The sequence below is a fragment of the Tribolium castaneum genome, chromosome 2 (assembly GCF_031307605.1).
Source record: "Tribolium castaneum strain GA2 chromosome 2, icTriCast1.1, whole genome shotgun sequence".
NCBI lineage: Eukaryota > Metazoa > Arthropoda > Insecta > Coleoptera > Tenebrionidae > Tribolium > Tribolium castaneum.
Genome location: NC_087395.1, coordinates 21912402 through 21927451, shown reverse-complemented (window position 1 = coordinate 21927451; position 15050 = coordinate 21912402). Strand labels below are relative to the sequence as shown.

The 15050-nt window shown below is 35.0% G+C and overlaps 2 protein-coding genes across 2 annotated transcripts; one reads left to right on the top strand and one right to left on the bottom strand.

The window, feature by feature from the left end:
- Positions 1 to 15: 15 nt before the first annotated feature.
- U2A lies at positions 16 to 1147 on the bottom strand. Its single transcript, XM_966560.4, has 5 exons — positions 980 to 1147; positions 786 to 933; positions 383 to 735; positions 202 to 327; positions 16 to 152 (listed from the first exon to the last, which is right to left on the bottom strand). The coding sequence occupies exons 1-5, from the start codon at positions 1059 to 1061 to the stop codon at positions 118 to 120; spliced, it is 744 nt and encodes a 247-aa protein (XP_971653.2). The 5' UTR covers positions 1062 to 1147; the 3' UTR covers positions 16 to 117.
- A 9273-nt stretch (positions 1148 to 10420) lies between these two features.
- LOC660257 (very long chain fatty acid elongase 7) lies at positions 10421 to 15050 on the top strand. Its single transcript, XM_015983803.2, has 7 exons — positions 10421 to 10556; positions 13299 to 13365; positions 13422 to 13612; positions 13712 to 13792; positions 13845 to 13901; positions 14097 to 14339; positions 14384 to 15050. Exons 2-7 carry the CDS (start codon positions 13305 to 13307, stop codon positions 14726 to 14728), a joined length of 978 nt encoding a protein of 325 aa, XP_015839289.1. The 5' UTR covers positions 10421 to 10556; positions 13299 to 13304; the 3' UTR covers positions 14729 to 15050.

Sequence of the window (15050 nt, the reverse complement as noted above, 5' to 3'; positions counted from 1 at the left end):
AAAAATTAATTCCGCTCGCTTCTCAACCTTGTATTTAGTGTAGTACAATACTCTTATCAACCGGAACTTATAAATAAAACTAATTAATTGTACACCTGACTGAAAATTACCTCAAACTTATTCATATTCCATACTTTGTCCATTTTGATATCCTGAAAAAAAATATTACATTTCCCACAATAAATCATAGAAAAAATTAACCGTTCATTTCTTCTTGACCAGGAATTTGACCAGACTGTAAAATCTTCTGTAACCGTTCAACCTCTTCCAAAGAACTGGCCTTATTGATAGCTTCACGAATTTTCGCAATTTCTTCGTCTGTAAGGCCTTGAAAAAATAATTAAATTGAAAAAATAAAACTCACAGAAAATGTAAGACGTACCTTTACTTTTGGCAATACTGTTACCTGTACCTCCGGGAATAAACGTCTTTGCCCTTTTCCCAATTTCTTTCCTAATCTCCTTGCCTTTCTTACTCTTAAACAGAGCCCTCGCCTCTTCCCGTTCCTTAGCTGTGACTTTACGAAAATCGAGCAACCTTAACTGCGGTAACTTATAAATTAGGTATAGCCTGTAATGCTGCTTGGAAGTGATAGGGTTATGTAAAAGACTAACTGTGGTGAGCTTCTCCAAAGTGCACAACGGCTCAATATCACCCAGCTCTTCCAAGTGGTTCCCAGTCAAAATCAGCGTCTCCAAATTAGGAATGTACTCCTCCAAATGCTCCCCAATGCGTCTAAAACCCCAAAACTCAAAAAAAAAAAACGAAAAAACCCCACAACTTACACAATACGGTTATTGTTAAAAAGCAAACATTTCAACCGCTTCAAGTACGGAAAACCATCCAACTTGCGCACATCATTGTCCGAAAAGTCAATTGTGTCGAACTGGTCACCGGTGGCCCCCAGATTTTCCACTTCGGGGATGCGATAACCTAAAAAAAGATGACTTAACCCAACTTTTTTACATTTGGTCCTCACCTCGTAAGTCCAACTCGCGGTCTTTTACCGGATTTATGTATTGCATGGAATTTTGAATCAGCTCGGCTGTTAGCTTCACCATAATTAGGTTTTAGCGAAAAATTACAATTAAACAAACAACGCACAAGCCATCAATTTCACCGACTACCGTTACAGGTTTCTGTAATTGTTACACGAATACCTGTAGAGAGCGCCCCAAACGCAATTTCCCTGAATTTCCAAAAATTTCCAAAATTAAGATGAAGCAATAAATATCAATCATTGGGACCAAATAATTAATAATTTAATTTTTGTATCAAAACATGGAATCTAAATATGAAAAAATACAGGAAAACGTCGTTAATCCGAACCCCTTCTAACCCGAAAAACAAACTTACTTTTAACTGTTAACAGCTGATAATGATAATTTGATAATATACTCCGTATGTTACATTATTGTATTTTGTAATAAAAAGTCCTGCTTCAGTTATTTATTTATTTTAATTAGGTAAGAAAAAATTAATTTCATAATCGGGAAAACCCCAAACAAAAATGGCTCGGATTCAAAGGCTTCACTATATACAAAAACACGTCTGCCAACACTTATTTCAGCGATTTGTGTTGGTCACAAATATGCTAATTCTGGCTAAAAAAAGTTGCTAAACAATAAGAAAAACACAATGAATGTGTGGAATGTACGTTTGAAGTATTATTATCTGTCGGATTCCCCGCATCGTCATTAATTAATCAAAAAATGATTTCGTGAAACGAATCAAGCCATTGTCTTCTTCACTTCCCCTTAGAGCAAAAAACAAGAGCCAAATTATTCATTGACGTCACAAATGTTTATCCAAACCGAACGGGTTTATTTCCATTGAACTTACACCAATTACGCGCCGATGAGTGATAAAACTCGTTCCATTCTTAATCTGGAAGAAAATTTCCTTGTGACTTTTCCGAGCTAATGAGACTTGAAGAATGCGCGTTTCGCGATAAGATTTATTACCACCTGATGATAATTAATTGTGAGCCGAATTGTACTTGAGGGAAAGGTTTCTCACATCACAAATTTCTGAAGGACCCACTTTAAATACGCAATGTGTAATAATTGTATAATGCCACCCACCTGAAAGAATGCAATTGTTGCCTTGTTTACTTATGCTAATTGGAATAAAAGTGCGAGTGTCTTCGGAACAGTACTGCAAATCGCCTAATTTAGCAGCGCTGCATACACAGCGTCTATAAATATCCCACTTTATTAAATAATTATGGAAATGCAGCCTGCGGTCGTTACCGAAAATATGTGAGAAGGCTGCGCTCGCTTCCGGTCGGCAGTCCTTAGGCAAGGACTTCCCCTGAGTTAAATTCCATGTTTACAAAAAGGTGAATCATAATTAGCTGCATTGTCAACTTTCGAGCCGATCGCGCTGATTTGAAATTCGTTTCAAAAAGTATTTAATAAAATAACATCATTAACCCACATTCGTGGACGACAGAATGAAAGAATGTCTAATGATGTGGTATTGCAGAAACACTAGTACTACGGTGAAGAAACGCATTCAAATTAAACGACACTTAGCAACTCTCACAAGTTATACAAAATTTTTGCGAGTCACAATACAATCAGCGCGACCTTAGATTATTCAAATTTGGAGTAACGGAAATATCGTCCAGTGTCAATGTAATTCGTGTTACAACGAACTCTGTGTTACATGCAAATCTCACGAAAAAAACATTTTTATTTTTCCTTATCTCCCAGCTTTGCCTCCAATTACGTGTTTACGGAGAAAATCCCAAGGCCTGGCCACTTTTTCAAATTCTTTCCCCATGTATCACGCAACTTGAGATTTTTCTACCAAGTAAAATTCGGTAACAAATGTTAAATAAATAAGTTTTGGTGAGAAAACTTATTCCGAATTAAGTAGAAAAAGTGGACCAGATTTCGGTGATAATGAAATACCAGACAATGGGTCTTTGTTTGTTGTTATGAAATAGTTGCGACTAATTAATCCAAAAATAATTAATGCCAAGATCAAGGACGGATAAATTTTGAGGAGAGAATAAAAACCATCGAAAACAGCTCAAGAATCAGTATAAAGCCACGATTCTTGTTGATCTTTCTGTATTCATTTTGGGTAATAAATGGAAACGAATGGTAAAACTATAAAAAAGCAAAAAATGCCAACAACAAATTTCGTTAAACAACTCAACTCAACCACTCCAAAAAAAGTTTCGATTTTGATAAAAAAACTAACGTTTATTGCCTTTCCTTGTAGTCAAATCACAAAGTATTAAAGAATTTTTAACACAATTAAATGTGCCACAAAAACAGCAGATTTAAATTGGTTTCGTCATTTTAACTCCGTAGTTATGCAAATGTATGCAAAATAATTTGAAAACATGTTCCTGTTTCACATTGCACCAAAATACAATATTTGGAAAAACTGCATTTTGAGTGAAACCTTAGCAAATTTCCTGTTTAACTAAAAAAATTAATTATGTATTTCGTTCAATTTTAAAGAATTTAATTAAAATAGCGAGTAAAAAACTTATTTTTAATTACTAACAAAGTACAACGTTGTCTCACAAGATATAACATTGTCAAAAAAAGAGTTAAGTAGTTTTTGAACGTACGTAACAGCAATCAGATTTGTCTAATGCACGTCACTAGCAATAAAATCTAAAATTGATGGGACATTTAACCCACTTATTTAACCCACTGTGCCTGTTGGTTTGTCCCACCTACTCCTGCATTAGTTTCTTTGCCCTCCAACCGATAAAAATCGAACTTTAGCCACAACTTATGAAACTGCGTTAAACTGTTTAATTTTTGATTGTCTTCATGCGACATTTCTGAAAAGAAAGCGACTTTCTAAAAAACTAGACCCTGTGGGTAAATCCCCGGAATAATTCATAAAAAGGTCACCACCTGAGCTATTGTTAAGTGAAAATAAAACCGTAGCTTACGATAAATATTAATATCGAGATCACTAGCAGCGAATTCAATAAATCACCCTCGAGGTCGTCTCTCGCACAGACCATTGCCCTGTTAAGGTCGGCAAAGGTCTCCGAATCACCATTTCATGAGGAACCTAGACAAGTCCTCGCAAAATTCGGTTCAAACATCCGGTTCTTGCAAATTAATTACCAATTAACGTCAGAAGACACAAACAAAAAATACGTATTGTCTAGAAATTTGCGTCAGGAATTTTTTCGCATCAATCCGGTCAAAAGTTTGCCACTGACGTCAAAATATTACAGCATCCATGGAATTAGATTCATCTCGTCAAGGGCAAAATGACTCTTTGCTCTTGGTTTTCGATTCCTTCATTCAAAAATTTGTAACCTTGAGTTCGAACGGATCGTTACTCCCTAACACAGGTAGATGTTATTATGTATTTGGTTTTTAACAAACATTGGGTAATGCTGTTAAGTAATAACTGAAAGGAGACATTTGTAGGTAGTATCAGCAAGCAGCAATATTTGCAGCTAATTAGCGCCTATCTAGCGATACCATAGACCTAATTGATTTATTTACGCACACGCCAACTTCCTTCTAGTTTTTCCGTAACTAACAAAAAATCACCACAATTAATTCACTTTGGCTGAACATATCTGACCCTGATCTTGAACTGGAACGTTAGGAAGATTATATAAAGGATTGCCCAATCCTTTATTAGAATCGGTGTCAATAGTGAAGTCAATCATCTTTTGGCAACCGAACCAAGGGGGTCCACTTCTTGCCCAACGACCAAAGTGCAAGTGGTTATTAGAAATTATGAGACCTTGAGCTTGAGCCACAAAAACTCAACTCGGCAATTTATTCTTGAAATTTAATGCCAGATTTATTAAGAACGCAGTGCAGCTTTTTGTGACCAATTATACGCACATTTTAGCAAACAAAGTGAATAATTGCTTGTTGACAATTTTGAAAAATTCTTCATTGAAACGCCTTGACTATTGTTGTTATTTATGAATCGGATTCATTATTATTTACTAAGTGACTCGCAAAATAACCGCGCCAATAGAAAACGAAAGCTATTTCGCACCCGACAAAGTGATTCACCAGACTGATTTAAAAAATCACTTAAATCACTGACCTATTTTGCCACAAGTTTCAAAATAAACTTGAATCGAGCTAATACACTGTCTCTAGAACTATTTAATATTTCTTGCAAGACATAAAACATAAGTCAATAATTATTTATCATGTATTTTTGCCACAGAATTGTCTGGCAATTTTTTATCATTGGTTTCCTCTCCCAATTCCGAAACACTAAAATTCTTAAAATATTTATTCTTTGCCAATGCGAGCTGCCGATAACTTTAGAAACTCGTTCCAATTAATGAATTTAAAATTGTTCTGGTTGATGCAATAAACGCAATAAAGATGGATTCGCAAAAAGGGAAATTATCAAAAATGCGCAAGGACAAGGCTCTATCAGGTTTCAAGAAGTTTTGTTTTTTACAAACCAGTTGAAGTTAATGAGACAAAATCCCCGTCTCTTTGCATGCATCTGGTGTTAATAAACTGAACCGGAATAACAAGCTGCATTATCAACTGTAAAGTCCCCTTGAAGTGTAATTATACAGTGTGTCTGCTAAAGTCTGATGCTCATTTTGCCCACACTCCCAAAAAAACAAATATAATTTAAGTGAACGTACAGGCAATTAGACAAGCCTTGGAAGAATTGAGAAACAAATTTCTTTGATCAAAATATGCGAAGTCAATTTGCATGATGACGTCCGAACGGAAAAATGCGATTGGCTCAAAATCAGTGATGCATTTTTCGGCGAATTAAGGTCGCAAATTGTGATGTAAGACAATAGTTTTTGGAAGGTTACCGTAATTTTATAATGAACGACTTGGAATCAGTTAATGATTATAGCGATATAATAATAGGGCAAATCACTTCCTAATATCACAAACCAGTGGCAAATAAACCGGGCACTTTGGACCTATTTATCATAGCTATGTGTTATGTCATTGACAGGTGAAATAATTTCCTTTCAATTCTAAAAAGCGAATTAATTTTCAAGTGCGCGAACATTTCCAGCTTAAATATGATGTTTACGTGAAAATAATTCCAGCACGTGCCAAGTCACCCTAGATGCAGTCGGAATTATCCTTGCATTAGACTTGCGTCATATTTATACATAAAAAAATGATGAATTGTATTTAACTATTAAATATTATGTAAGCTGGATAATTAAGCTTGTGTTTAAACTTGTCTTCGGAAAAATCATGAACCAAGGCTTTTCAAATTTTTTGGCCGAAACAGGCTCGGAGTAAAAGTTGCCCGGTGGAAAAAGGCACATTTTACGGCTTCAAGGACCCCACGTAAAGAGGTTTTCGGGTGGCAACAAGCTCGCATCATTTGAATACCCAAGCCGTAAAAAAAATGAAATTTCAAATTTCGCCAACGTCCTCGAAGTCGGTTTTATTCATTCTGGACGTGAAACGAGCGCTCTGTGCGTTACCGCTCATTTAAATCTCTGGGCTATTCCGAGATACGCACATGCCAGGAAGGGAAAAACTGCTACAATTTCCTGCAATTTTTACATAACTGGGTGAAATTCACCCGCGGCGCGCTGTTATCAAATATTTTGACTTTCTTTCGTTCTTGGAGGCAATAATTGTGCGCTAATGATGGCAAATAAAAGTGTAATTACAGCTAAGGATGTGGTCTAGTGAGGAGCCAAAGCGACGTCACTTTGCACGTTGCAGTAAGAATCCGTTTACTCAAACGCCAGCAAAATTAATTAAAACCATTAACGCGTAATCGGTTCCCGGGAATAATCGCGGTTGCAATGTCACAAAGATCACGGGTCAATATTAGATCTGAAGTTTTATAAAAGCGAATGACGCGCTTATTCCTCCGTTTGTCAACATTCAGTCCCATTTTTGCTACCTGTGGCCGACTTCATCTACCTGGCTTGCATCACACGCCTTCCTCTTCCTCTTCCTTATTGTCGCCAGGACCGAATCTTCGCCGGTTGCACAAAAACGGGTTTTTGGACCATTTTACCAAATTAATTCGAGAATGAGTGAAGCGTAACCAACCAGCGCTTTATACCCGCTCCAGTTATGTAAAAACGTGGCACCGATTCGGAGATCAGTTGGACTCATTTTTTATCTCCTGATTTTCCGGAGTTTTTAGGAAGTTGGGCGGCGGCAAAGACACTTTCACTTGCGTGTTTTTATGCCAGCGCCCGTAAACAAGCCAATTGCAATTGAAATGAACAGATTTTTAGGAATTTCTCAAACAAACGCAAATTAATTGAAAAATTATTGAACTGTCAGGAGCCACATACTGGTACACAGAACTATCAATAAAGCGATTTTTTGTTACCGCCTCATGTGGTGCAATTTAATTAAACTCGGTTGAGTGTTGAAACGATTTTATATCATTGTCTGAATTTATTAGAAAAAGGAGCGTCGTAATCCACTTTTGTCAATTTCATAAGTTGGCCGGTGTGTATAACACTTTTCATTTACAGCGAGGCGAAGGATGAAATTTATTCGTTTTGTAATAATTTGTTCGATGTTCCGAAATCTGGCAAATACTGTCTTTATAAGTAATTGCTTTGCCAGTTACAATTTCCACGCTTTCACTAGTTTATCAGTAATTGAAAAAATTAGGAGCAACCTTTAGGCATGTCAAAATTTATGCCCGACTTTTCCACAACAAACAAACTAATTTTCCAGCCGGACAAGTCAATAATTCATAAATCTGACAATTGAAAACAATTTTTTTATTCATAATTTATGACACACTTCCTTGTTATTTTTCGAGGTATGGAGATGCCGCCGTGACAAGAAACCGCTTTTATCGCTTTTTAATTACGGTCGCAATTAGGCACAAGTTGCGACATTTTTGGAATGGTTTCTCCAGGCGCCAGGAATTACAAAATTCAGATGAAAACAATCACTTTGAAGCTTATTAGTTTCAATAACCGCAGCAAGTCTTTTGTTAAGGACTTACGAAATAATGGGGTTTGGAAAATTCCGCCGGTGATAACAGATCTGCAATTACGTTCTAGAATGATGCTCAGAGGGATTGCTTAGACCGGTACTCTGGGGATTTCCAAACCACTTCTTGGAAGCGGACACAAGAAGCGGATTCGCCAACTGGCGGAGGATTCTTGCTCCGTTACCAGACAAAAAAGTAAACAAATTTAAACCAGGTTGCTGAACCCAATTCATTTATTTCTAACAACATTAATAACCCAATATAACAAATAATTCTCCGAATAATTACACAGCGTCATTAGGATAATCGACAATTGCCTTTAGTTTAATAAAAAGTCGCGAAGGCTAATCGCAAAAAATGCGTAATCTCTGTTTTATTGTTTTGATCCTTCAAGACAAGGACATGTCGGAAATATGTGATTTAATATTCAATTTTTCGATATTTAATATGTTGACGTCAACAGCAAAAAAACTCGGATAGTTAATCCGATCACGAATAAATCAACTAATAACCAAAAATTTTCCTCAATGATTATGTTATTCAAATGGGCTGTTAATAAGTTCAAGTAGGCGTAAATCCACTGCGTGACAATTTTTTTTTCTAGTATTTGCTTCCTTACACTGAACCATTCCATGAAAGTTTGAGTAAATTCCAACAAATTTGGAAATTTTCCCGAAAATTACCCTCGATTAAAGGCGCCATTAATAAAAGCGATAACCAAAGTGTAATGGATAGAAAATTGGTCAGGTTTTAATTATTGTCAATAATGAGCCACGTGCAGTAAATTTTTTTAAACGATAACATATGCAAAAAATAGGCATAAAATAACAGTAAACAAACACCATAATATTAGCATTCTTAAATCAACAGTTGAAGAGTGGCATCAATTGTGGTTTAGAAACCGAAAGCTTTCATTCCACCGTTTAACAAGTGACCAAATATGAGACTAATTTGGCGCAATGTGCTCATAATTTCTAAAAAAATAATCAGATTATTTGGTCAAGTCTAAGCACAAATGATTTAGAAAAAATGTGCCAAATCACGATGACCAACTCATTTATTAGTCAATAAGGTGTAATCACAAGCAATAATGCGCCCTTGACTTAGCTCAAAAATTTACACAAAGTAAATCGCATATTAAACCAAAAAGTCACATCAAACTGCATTTTTTGAGGTGAAATAAATAAAGACCTCAGGTGAAAACTAATAATTACACAGAACTCAGCGTATGCAGTAAAATACTATTTTTTTTCTCCCTAAACATGTAAATTTTTCAGAAATTTTCTTCAACTGCTAATGGATAATAATTAAAATAATTAGGTAATTAATTAATGTCAATCCAAAAATTTATTACTTATGCCAGCTATGTCTATATCTTTTTAGAAAGATATTGTTTGTGCAAAAAATTGTACATGAAATTGACCCAAAAAATTATTAAGCAAAAATTAAAAATTCGAAATAATGTGAATTTGAGGCTTTTTTTTATTTTTGCTCAAAATATTATTCAAAAAACATCGTTTGCTTTAGATAGACAATGAAAACATAAAATTTTGGTAGATTAACTTTTAATTTTCATTATACAAGAAACAAAAAAAATCTGGAAAAAGACACAAACATAAAGAAAAATGAAGTAATATGTAATAGTAAACGCTGATTTCTGAGAATTTGAAAAAATACTTCTATAGCGGACGCACCTTGTGTAGTTCACTCGAATTAAGTACACACAATAAATTGAATAAAAACTTCTTATAGCCTGTTAAACTTTTAATTTTTCTTTTAATTCTTATAAAGCACAGTGTAAAAGATTCAGCTGACTCGATTGGCACAAAACAATCAGTGTGGTATTTCACGAGAGAATACCAAAAGACCTTCCCCTTTAAAATATTAAAAATTGGAGGGGCGTCCCGTTTTGTTTTCTTTTTACTGTTTGCGGAAGATTTAACAATTTTTGAAAAATTCAAATAAAAGACAATGTAAAATTATGTTTTAATTAGATGGCATAAAGCAATAAGCAATAAGGCTTAATTTGATTAAAAAAATATTTAAAATAAAAAAATAATATTAAAACAAATAATAATTAAAAAATTGCGACAAAATTAGTATAAGAAAAGTCCACCAAATAAAAAAAATAAATGATAATGAAAATTGATGCTAAATGTTTGGAGCAGAATATTTGCGAAAATAAATTAAAAAAACTATAAACAAGTAAAACCTTGACTGTGACTTGAATTGCAAATTCAAGTATATAAAAACAAAAAAAAATTTCTATGCCTTTTGTTGAGATTTGACACAAATGTTAACGAAGAAAAAAACGGTGGAAATATTCAGTAATTTTATAGAAATTCCTAATTTCAATTGTTGTGAGGAAATACCAGAAAATGATTGATAAAAGAATCGTCCAAAATAATGGTCGTAAGATAGGTCAAGTTAAGTCCAGGTGGGGACGCGTTATAAAAGTATGCACGCGCTTCTGGTTGAAAACTTTGCTCAAGTTAGTTGCAGTCGTAGCCTTAGTAAACTGTCTTCACTATCGGTAAATAGTAGTCCAAGACAGTACAACTGAGAACAATCGAAAAGAATTGAGTGATTCGTGTTCTGTGATAATCTAGTAATTTTAAATTAAGGTAAGTCGAGCATGTTGAGCAAACTCTCATTGACAAGTATCAATTTTTAATTATTATTCCGATTTAACCTCGAGTTGTTTAACATTTAAAAACGTTTCAATAAAATATTGCGACAAATCCGAACCCATCTGACATTTGAAACTCTCTAATGTTGAAACAGAATTTTTACAACAAAACTTGCTACACGAAGAATCTATCGAATATTTCGCATGAAAAATGAGCTTTCTAATGTCGAAACGCGGATTTTTGTAACAAAACCTGCCACACAGCAGAATTTCGCAAGCGCTTTATGCACCATAAACGAAATCGTTTATTGGCATTTTCTTATTATAATTGCAAAATAATAGTGTTGGATGCAATCTCCAAGCCCGTATCGTGTAGCACTTTCCACTTCGTTCCTATCGCAGTGTGAACTGACACATTGGCCCACATTGCCAGTAATTGCACTCGGTTATATAACCGCTGGTTCAATTCAACCGGAATTTTACCTTTAAAATTTAAAAATTACCTATCGGTGGATTTGAATCAACTTTCATTCCGAATGCCGATGGAGCAACAGCTGGACTGAATTTTGAAAAATCGAGGATTGTCGATTCGACGTTTCGACACCCGATAATTGAAGATTTTCCTTTGGGTGACGCTGATTTAATTATTGCAAAAACAAATAGACAAGTGAAACCCGAACCTGTGGCGCATTAATGCGATGGCACTATTACTACACTTTTTCCCATATTTGAATCTACACCGGCGGAATATCAACGTTTTCGTACCAAGGAACTTGTCAATGCTAATTCCTTGCGATTTAATTGGACTGGTTTTTCGATTTCAGAGCGCGAAAATTTTTTCGGAAATGTTGAACCTTGGATTACGTCACTTACGGTGGTTATTCAAATAAACAATTTGCAGTCTCAGCATTTGCACGTCAAGTAATAATAAATCGCTCACCGACGACTTGAATTCAAATCATCAACAACAAAGAAAATATTTTGTTTTTGTTGCTACAAGGAAAAAGCGTGTAATTAACGCTGCTCGATGGAAAATTGTTTTCACTTTCAAAATGCTGATCTCATCGGACGCCGATGCAACAATTCAGTTTGTCTTTTCGAAATTATACCATCAAGGATAATCGGCGAATTCAATAAAACCGCAAAGGTAAACCAGTTTATGAATGAAATTTCGGTAATAGCAGGATGGATTCCAACGAGTTCGGCTTTCGGTTGTCACCACTTCTGGTTCATATCATAAGCCGCAATTATGCGAAATCAAAATAGCCCACTGTGTAATTATTAATGTTAATGAAAGCAAAATAATTTTTATTTTTCTTTCTATTAACCGCACAGAAATAAAATTGGTCAGGCGTTCATTTACATATGGCATTTTTTCAGAGTTAAAAATCTGAGTTGTTTTGGCAAAAAATTAATTAATTAGATATGGCTGTACATGTTCCACGTTAGCAAAAAGATAAAAATTACTTCAAACTGGCAAAACGAGTATAAACGAGCGGGTTTTTATTTTATTAAAAGTAATTTCTTATTAAATTTTTCATTTATATGCACGAAGTGCTAAATTCCTCCGAGATTTCTTGCGACCTCAAAATTCACATTTTTTTTAACCAGAACCGAAACATAAAACTATTGAACAAATGTGTAGTAAAAAATTTAAAAAGATAAAATATGTATCCCATTATATTAAAAGCAAAGCTTTTTTTTTCAAAAACTGTGGAATTTTCTTCCTCGCGAATAATGGCTATCATAATAATCATAATAATACATAATAATCCACAGAGACAAAAACAATACACAAAAAATATCCTCTTAGACTTCCTCCAATTACTTAGGGACTAACTTTAAGTTCGGTGTGTGATTTCTCGAGGTAATTGGTCAAAAAAAATCTATAATATTGTAGGAATGTTTTCTTTGTACACCCTAGAGTTTTACAACAGATAATGGTGTTCAAGATAAGCAACCCTCGCAACAAGAGTGTCCAGAAAATATTTACGGCACCGATCAGTTCGTCTGAAAGACTAGAGCCTGTCTGCAATAAATCACACAATATGCTTAACTTGAAGGGTCCTTGCGAATTGTTGTACAAAAAAATACAAAGAAAGAAATAGAAAAAATATTTCATGCACTCTCAATAAAAAAAATTCTAAAGTTACGTAATGTCGAATTATGGCTACAAATAATACACAACAGTGAGATTTGAAAATAGTGCAGTATCTGTCCGTATCTTGTATTTTCCTTAAATTAAAAAATCCAACATTAAAAATAATCTGTTTATGTTAAGCAATACAAACTTTTCCTACTTAAAGAAAAATGCAAAAATATACAGTAATACTCATTAATAATTTATTTTTCATTTAAAATTCGTTACGTACTCACATTGTCGCTGTAATAATAAAAATTCACGTCTGTAAAACTTAAATTTTTATTTTTAGATTTACTTCGTTTTCGCATTTAACAAAAATACTTCTGATTCTAATGCTCTCCACATTATTATTTCGAAAAAATAAAAATATAATTTTTGGTTACAAATATTTTCGAATTTGAAACAGGTTCTAAATGCGCGACTAACAAATAGATCAACCAGATTTTTACCTGGTTTTGTCATTGCTCTGGGTTTTTTCGTTAAAAACAATGAAAAAGCTGCACGAACACGAAAAATATTGCTATGTTGGTAAATTTCCAGACAATGTTTTCAGCTCGTCAATAAGAGTTTCGTCTAATTTTCGGTTTGTTTCAGGTAAAAATGACACAACTAATAAGAAATGTGATAGACGGTTACCACGACCTCATGGATAATAAAAGCGGTAGTCCAGTCGCGGCACGTGTTTGCAAAAAATGCTAATAATGAGAATGATTTTAGACCCCAGGGTCAACGATTGGTTCCTGATGAGCTCGCCATTCCCCACACTCCTCATCTGCTTGAGCTACGCTTACGGCGTTAAGGTAGTAGGCCCCAAATTGATGGAAAACAGGAAGCCGTTCAATCTCAAATACACCCTGATCTTCTATAATTTATTCCAAGTTATATTTAGCACGTACCTATTTTACGAGGTGAGTTATAGGATTTGCTCAAACTCTCAAGGATTACGACTTGATACACAATTCAAAGTCTAAGAGAAAATGTAAACAAATCGGTTTCGGTTTTTCTAGAGCGCGGTTGCGGGATGGATGAACCATTACAGCTTTAAATGCCAACCCGTGGACTACTCGAGGAGTCCGCTGGCCATGAGAGTGAGTCCGAAGTCCGGAAACTTAATCACACGTTTGATGCATTTTTTTACAGATGGCCAGAGGATGCTGGTGGTACTACTTCTCCAAGTTCACAGAATTCCTTGACACGGTAATTATTCAATAATTTTTTTTGGATAATGGGGCTTTTGAGTTGAAATTTAAGTTAAAAAAGATGAAATTGATTTTGATTCGGTATTAATTTAAAATTTCGTCAAGATTATCGAAAAAAAGTTGTAATAGCCTCAACTGTTAAAGGCTCGCTAGCGCTCGTGTTTTAAAACTGGTAATCAACATTTAATTGCAGATATTTTTCGTTTTGCGGAAGAAAAACGATCACATATCGACCCTGCACGTGATCCACCACGGCATCATGCCCATGAGCGTGTGGTTCGGGGTGAAGTTCACCCCCGGGGGCCACTCCACCTTCTTCGGCTTTTTGAACACTTTTGTGCACATCATCATGTACTCTTACTACTTGATCGCAGCACTGGGGCCCCAGTACCAGAAGTACTTGTGGTGGAAGAAGTACCTCACCACCATACAGATGGTAAAAACCGCGAGAATTTGGACGAAGTTAAGTAATTTTTTCAGATCCAATTCGTCCTGGTCATGGTGCACGCGTTCCAACTCCTCTTCATCGACTGCAACTACCCTAAGGCCTTCGTGTGGTGGATTGGATTGCACGCCGTTATGTTCTACTTCCTCTTCTCCAACTTCTACAAGCAAACTTACGTGAAAAAAGACAAGAAGAAGGTCAAATCAGATGACCACCAGGACGAAGAAGTGAAGACGAAGAGGTCGAATATTGGGATTTGTTTCACCACGCAGACGGCGCTGTATGAGAAAACCGACGATGTGAAAGAAATGACTAAAGGTTACACTTCTGATGGCAACAGGTTAAGAAATAGAGTGTTCATTGATAATCCTCGAGCGTAACGCAATGTAGAATAATTTATTTATGTCGTAATGTAAAATGTCTTACCAGCTAATTTCATCACACTAGTTGTATGAATAATTTGTAATTAAGTACAAAGGCGCAATTGGGATATTGGAATTGGTTTTGTCTGTGAAGACATCCAGTCAAATCTTTACGTATCTGTAAGATACATGTGTGTGAGTTTTTTTGACTCGAGACTTTCTTCCAGCTGTTTTTTTCAAAACAGGTTACGTATTTAAGTAGGTTTAGACTATATTTATTGTTAATTGTTGTAAAATAATTTGTAAAGTAGTTTTACAGAAATACATTATTTTTAAAGTA

What these genes read in the sequence shown, in the direction of transcription:
- LOC660257 (XM_015983803.2), top strand. Translation starts at nt 13,305, where the DNA reads ATGACACAACTAATAAGAAATGTGATAGACGGTTACCACGACCTCATG. An exon ending in CCTCATGGATAATAAAAGCG is followed by an intron (nt 13,366 to 13,421) that starts GTAGTCCAGTCG and finishes GAATGATTTTAG; the next exon opens with ACCCCAGGGTCAACGATTGG. An exon ending in ACCTCACCACCATACAGATG is followed by an intron (nt 14,340 to 14,383) that starts GTAAAAACCGCG and finishes TAATTTTTTCAG; the next exon opens with ATCCAATTCGTCCTGGTCAT.
- U2A (XM_966560.4), bottom strand. Translation starts at nt 1,061, where the DNA reads ATGGTGAAGCTAACAGCCGAGCTGATTCAAAATTCCATGCAATACATA. An exon ending in CAGTATTGCCAAAAGTAAAG is followed by an intron (nt 328 to 382) that starts GTACGTCTTACA and finishes TATTTTTTCAAG; the next exon opens with GCCTTACAGACGAAGAAATT. An exon ending in TGGTCAAGAAGAAATGAACG is followed by an intron (nt 153 to 201) that starts GTTAATTTTTTC and finishes ATTTTTTTTCAG; the next exon opens with GATATCAAAATGGACAAAGT.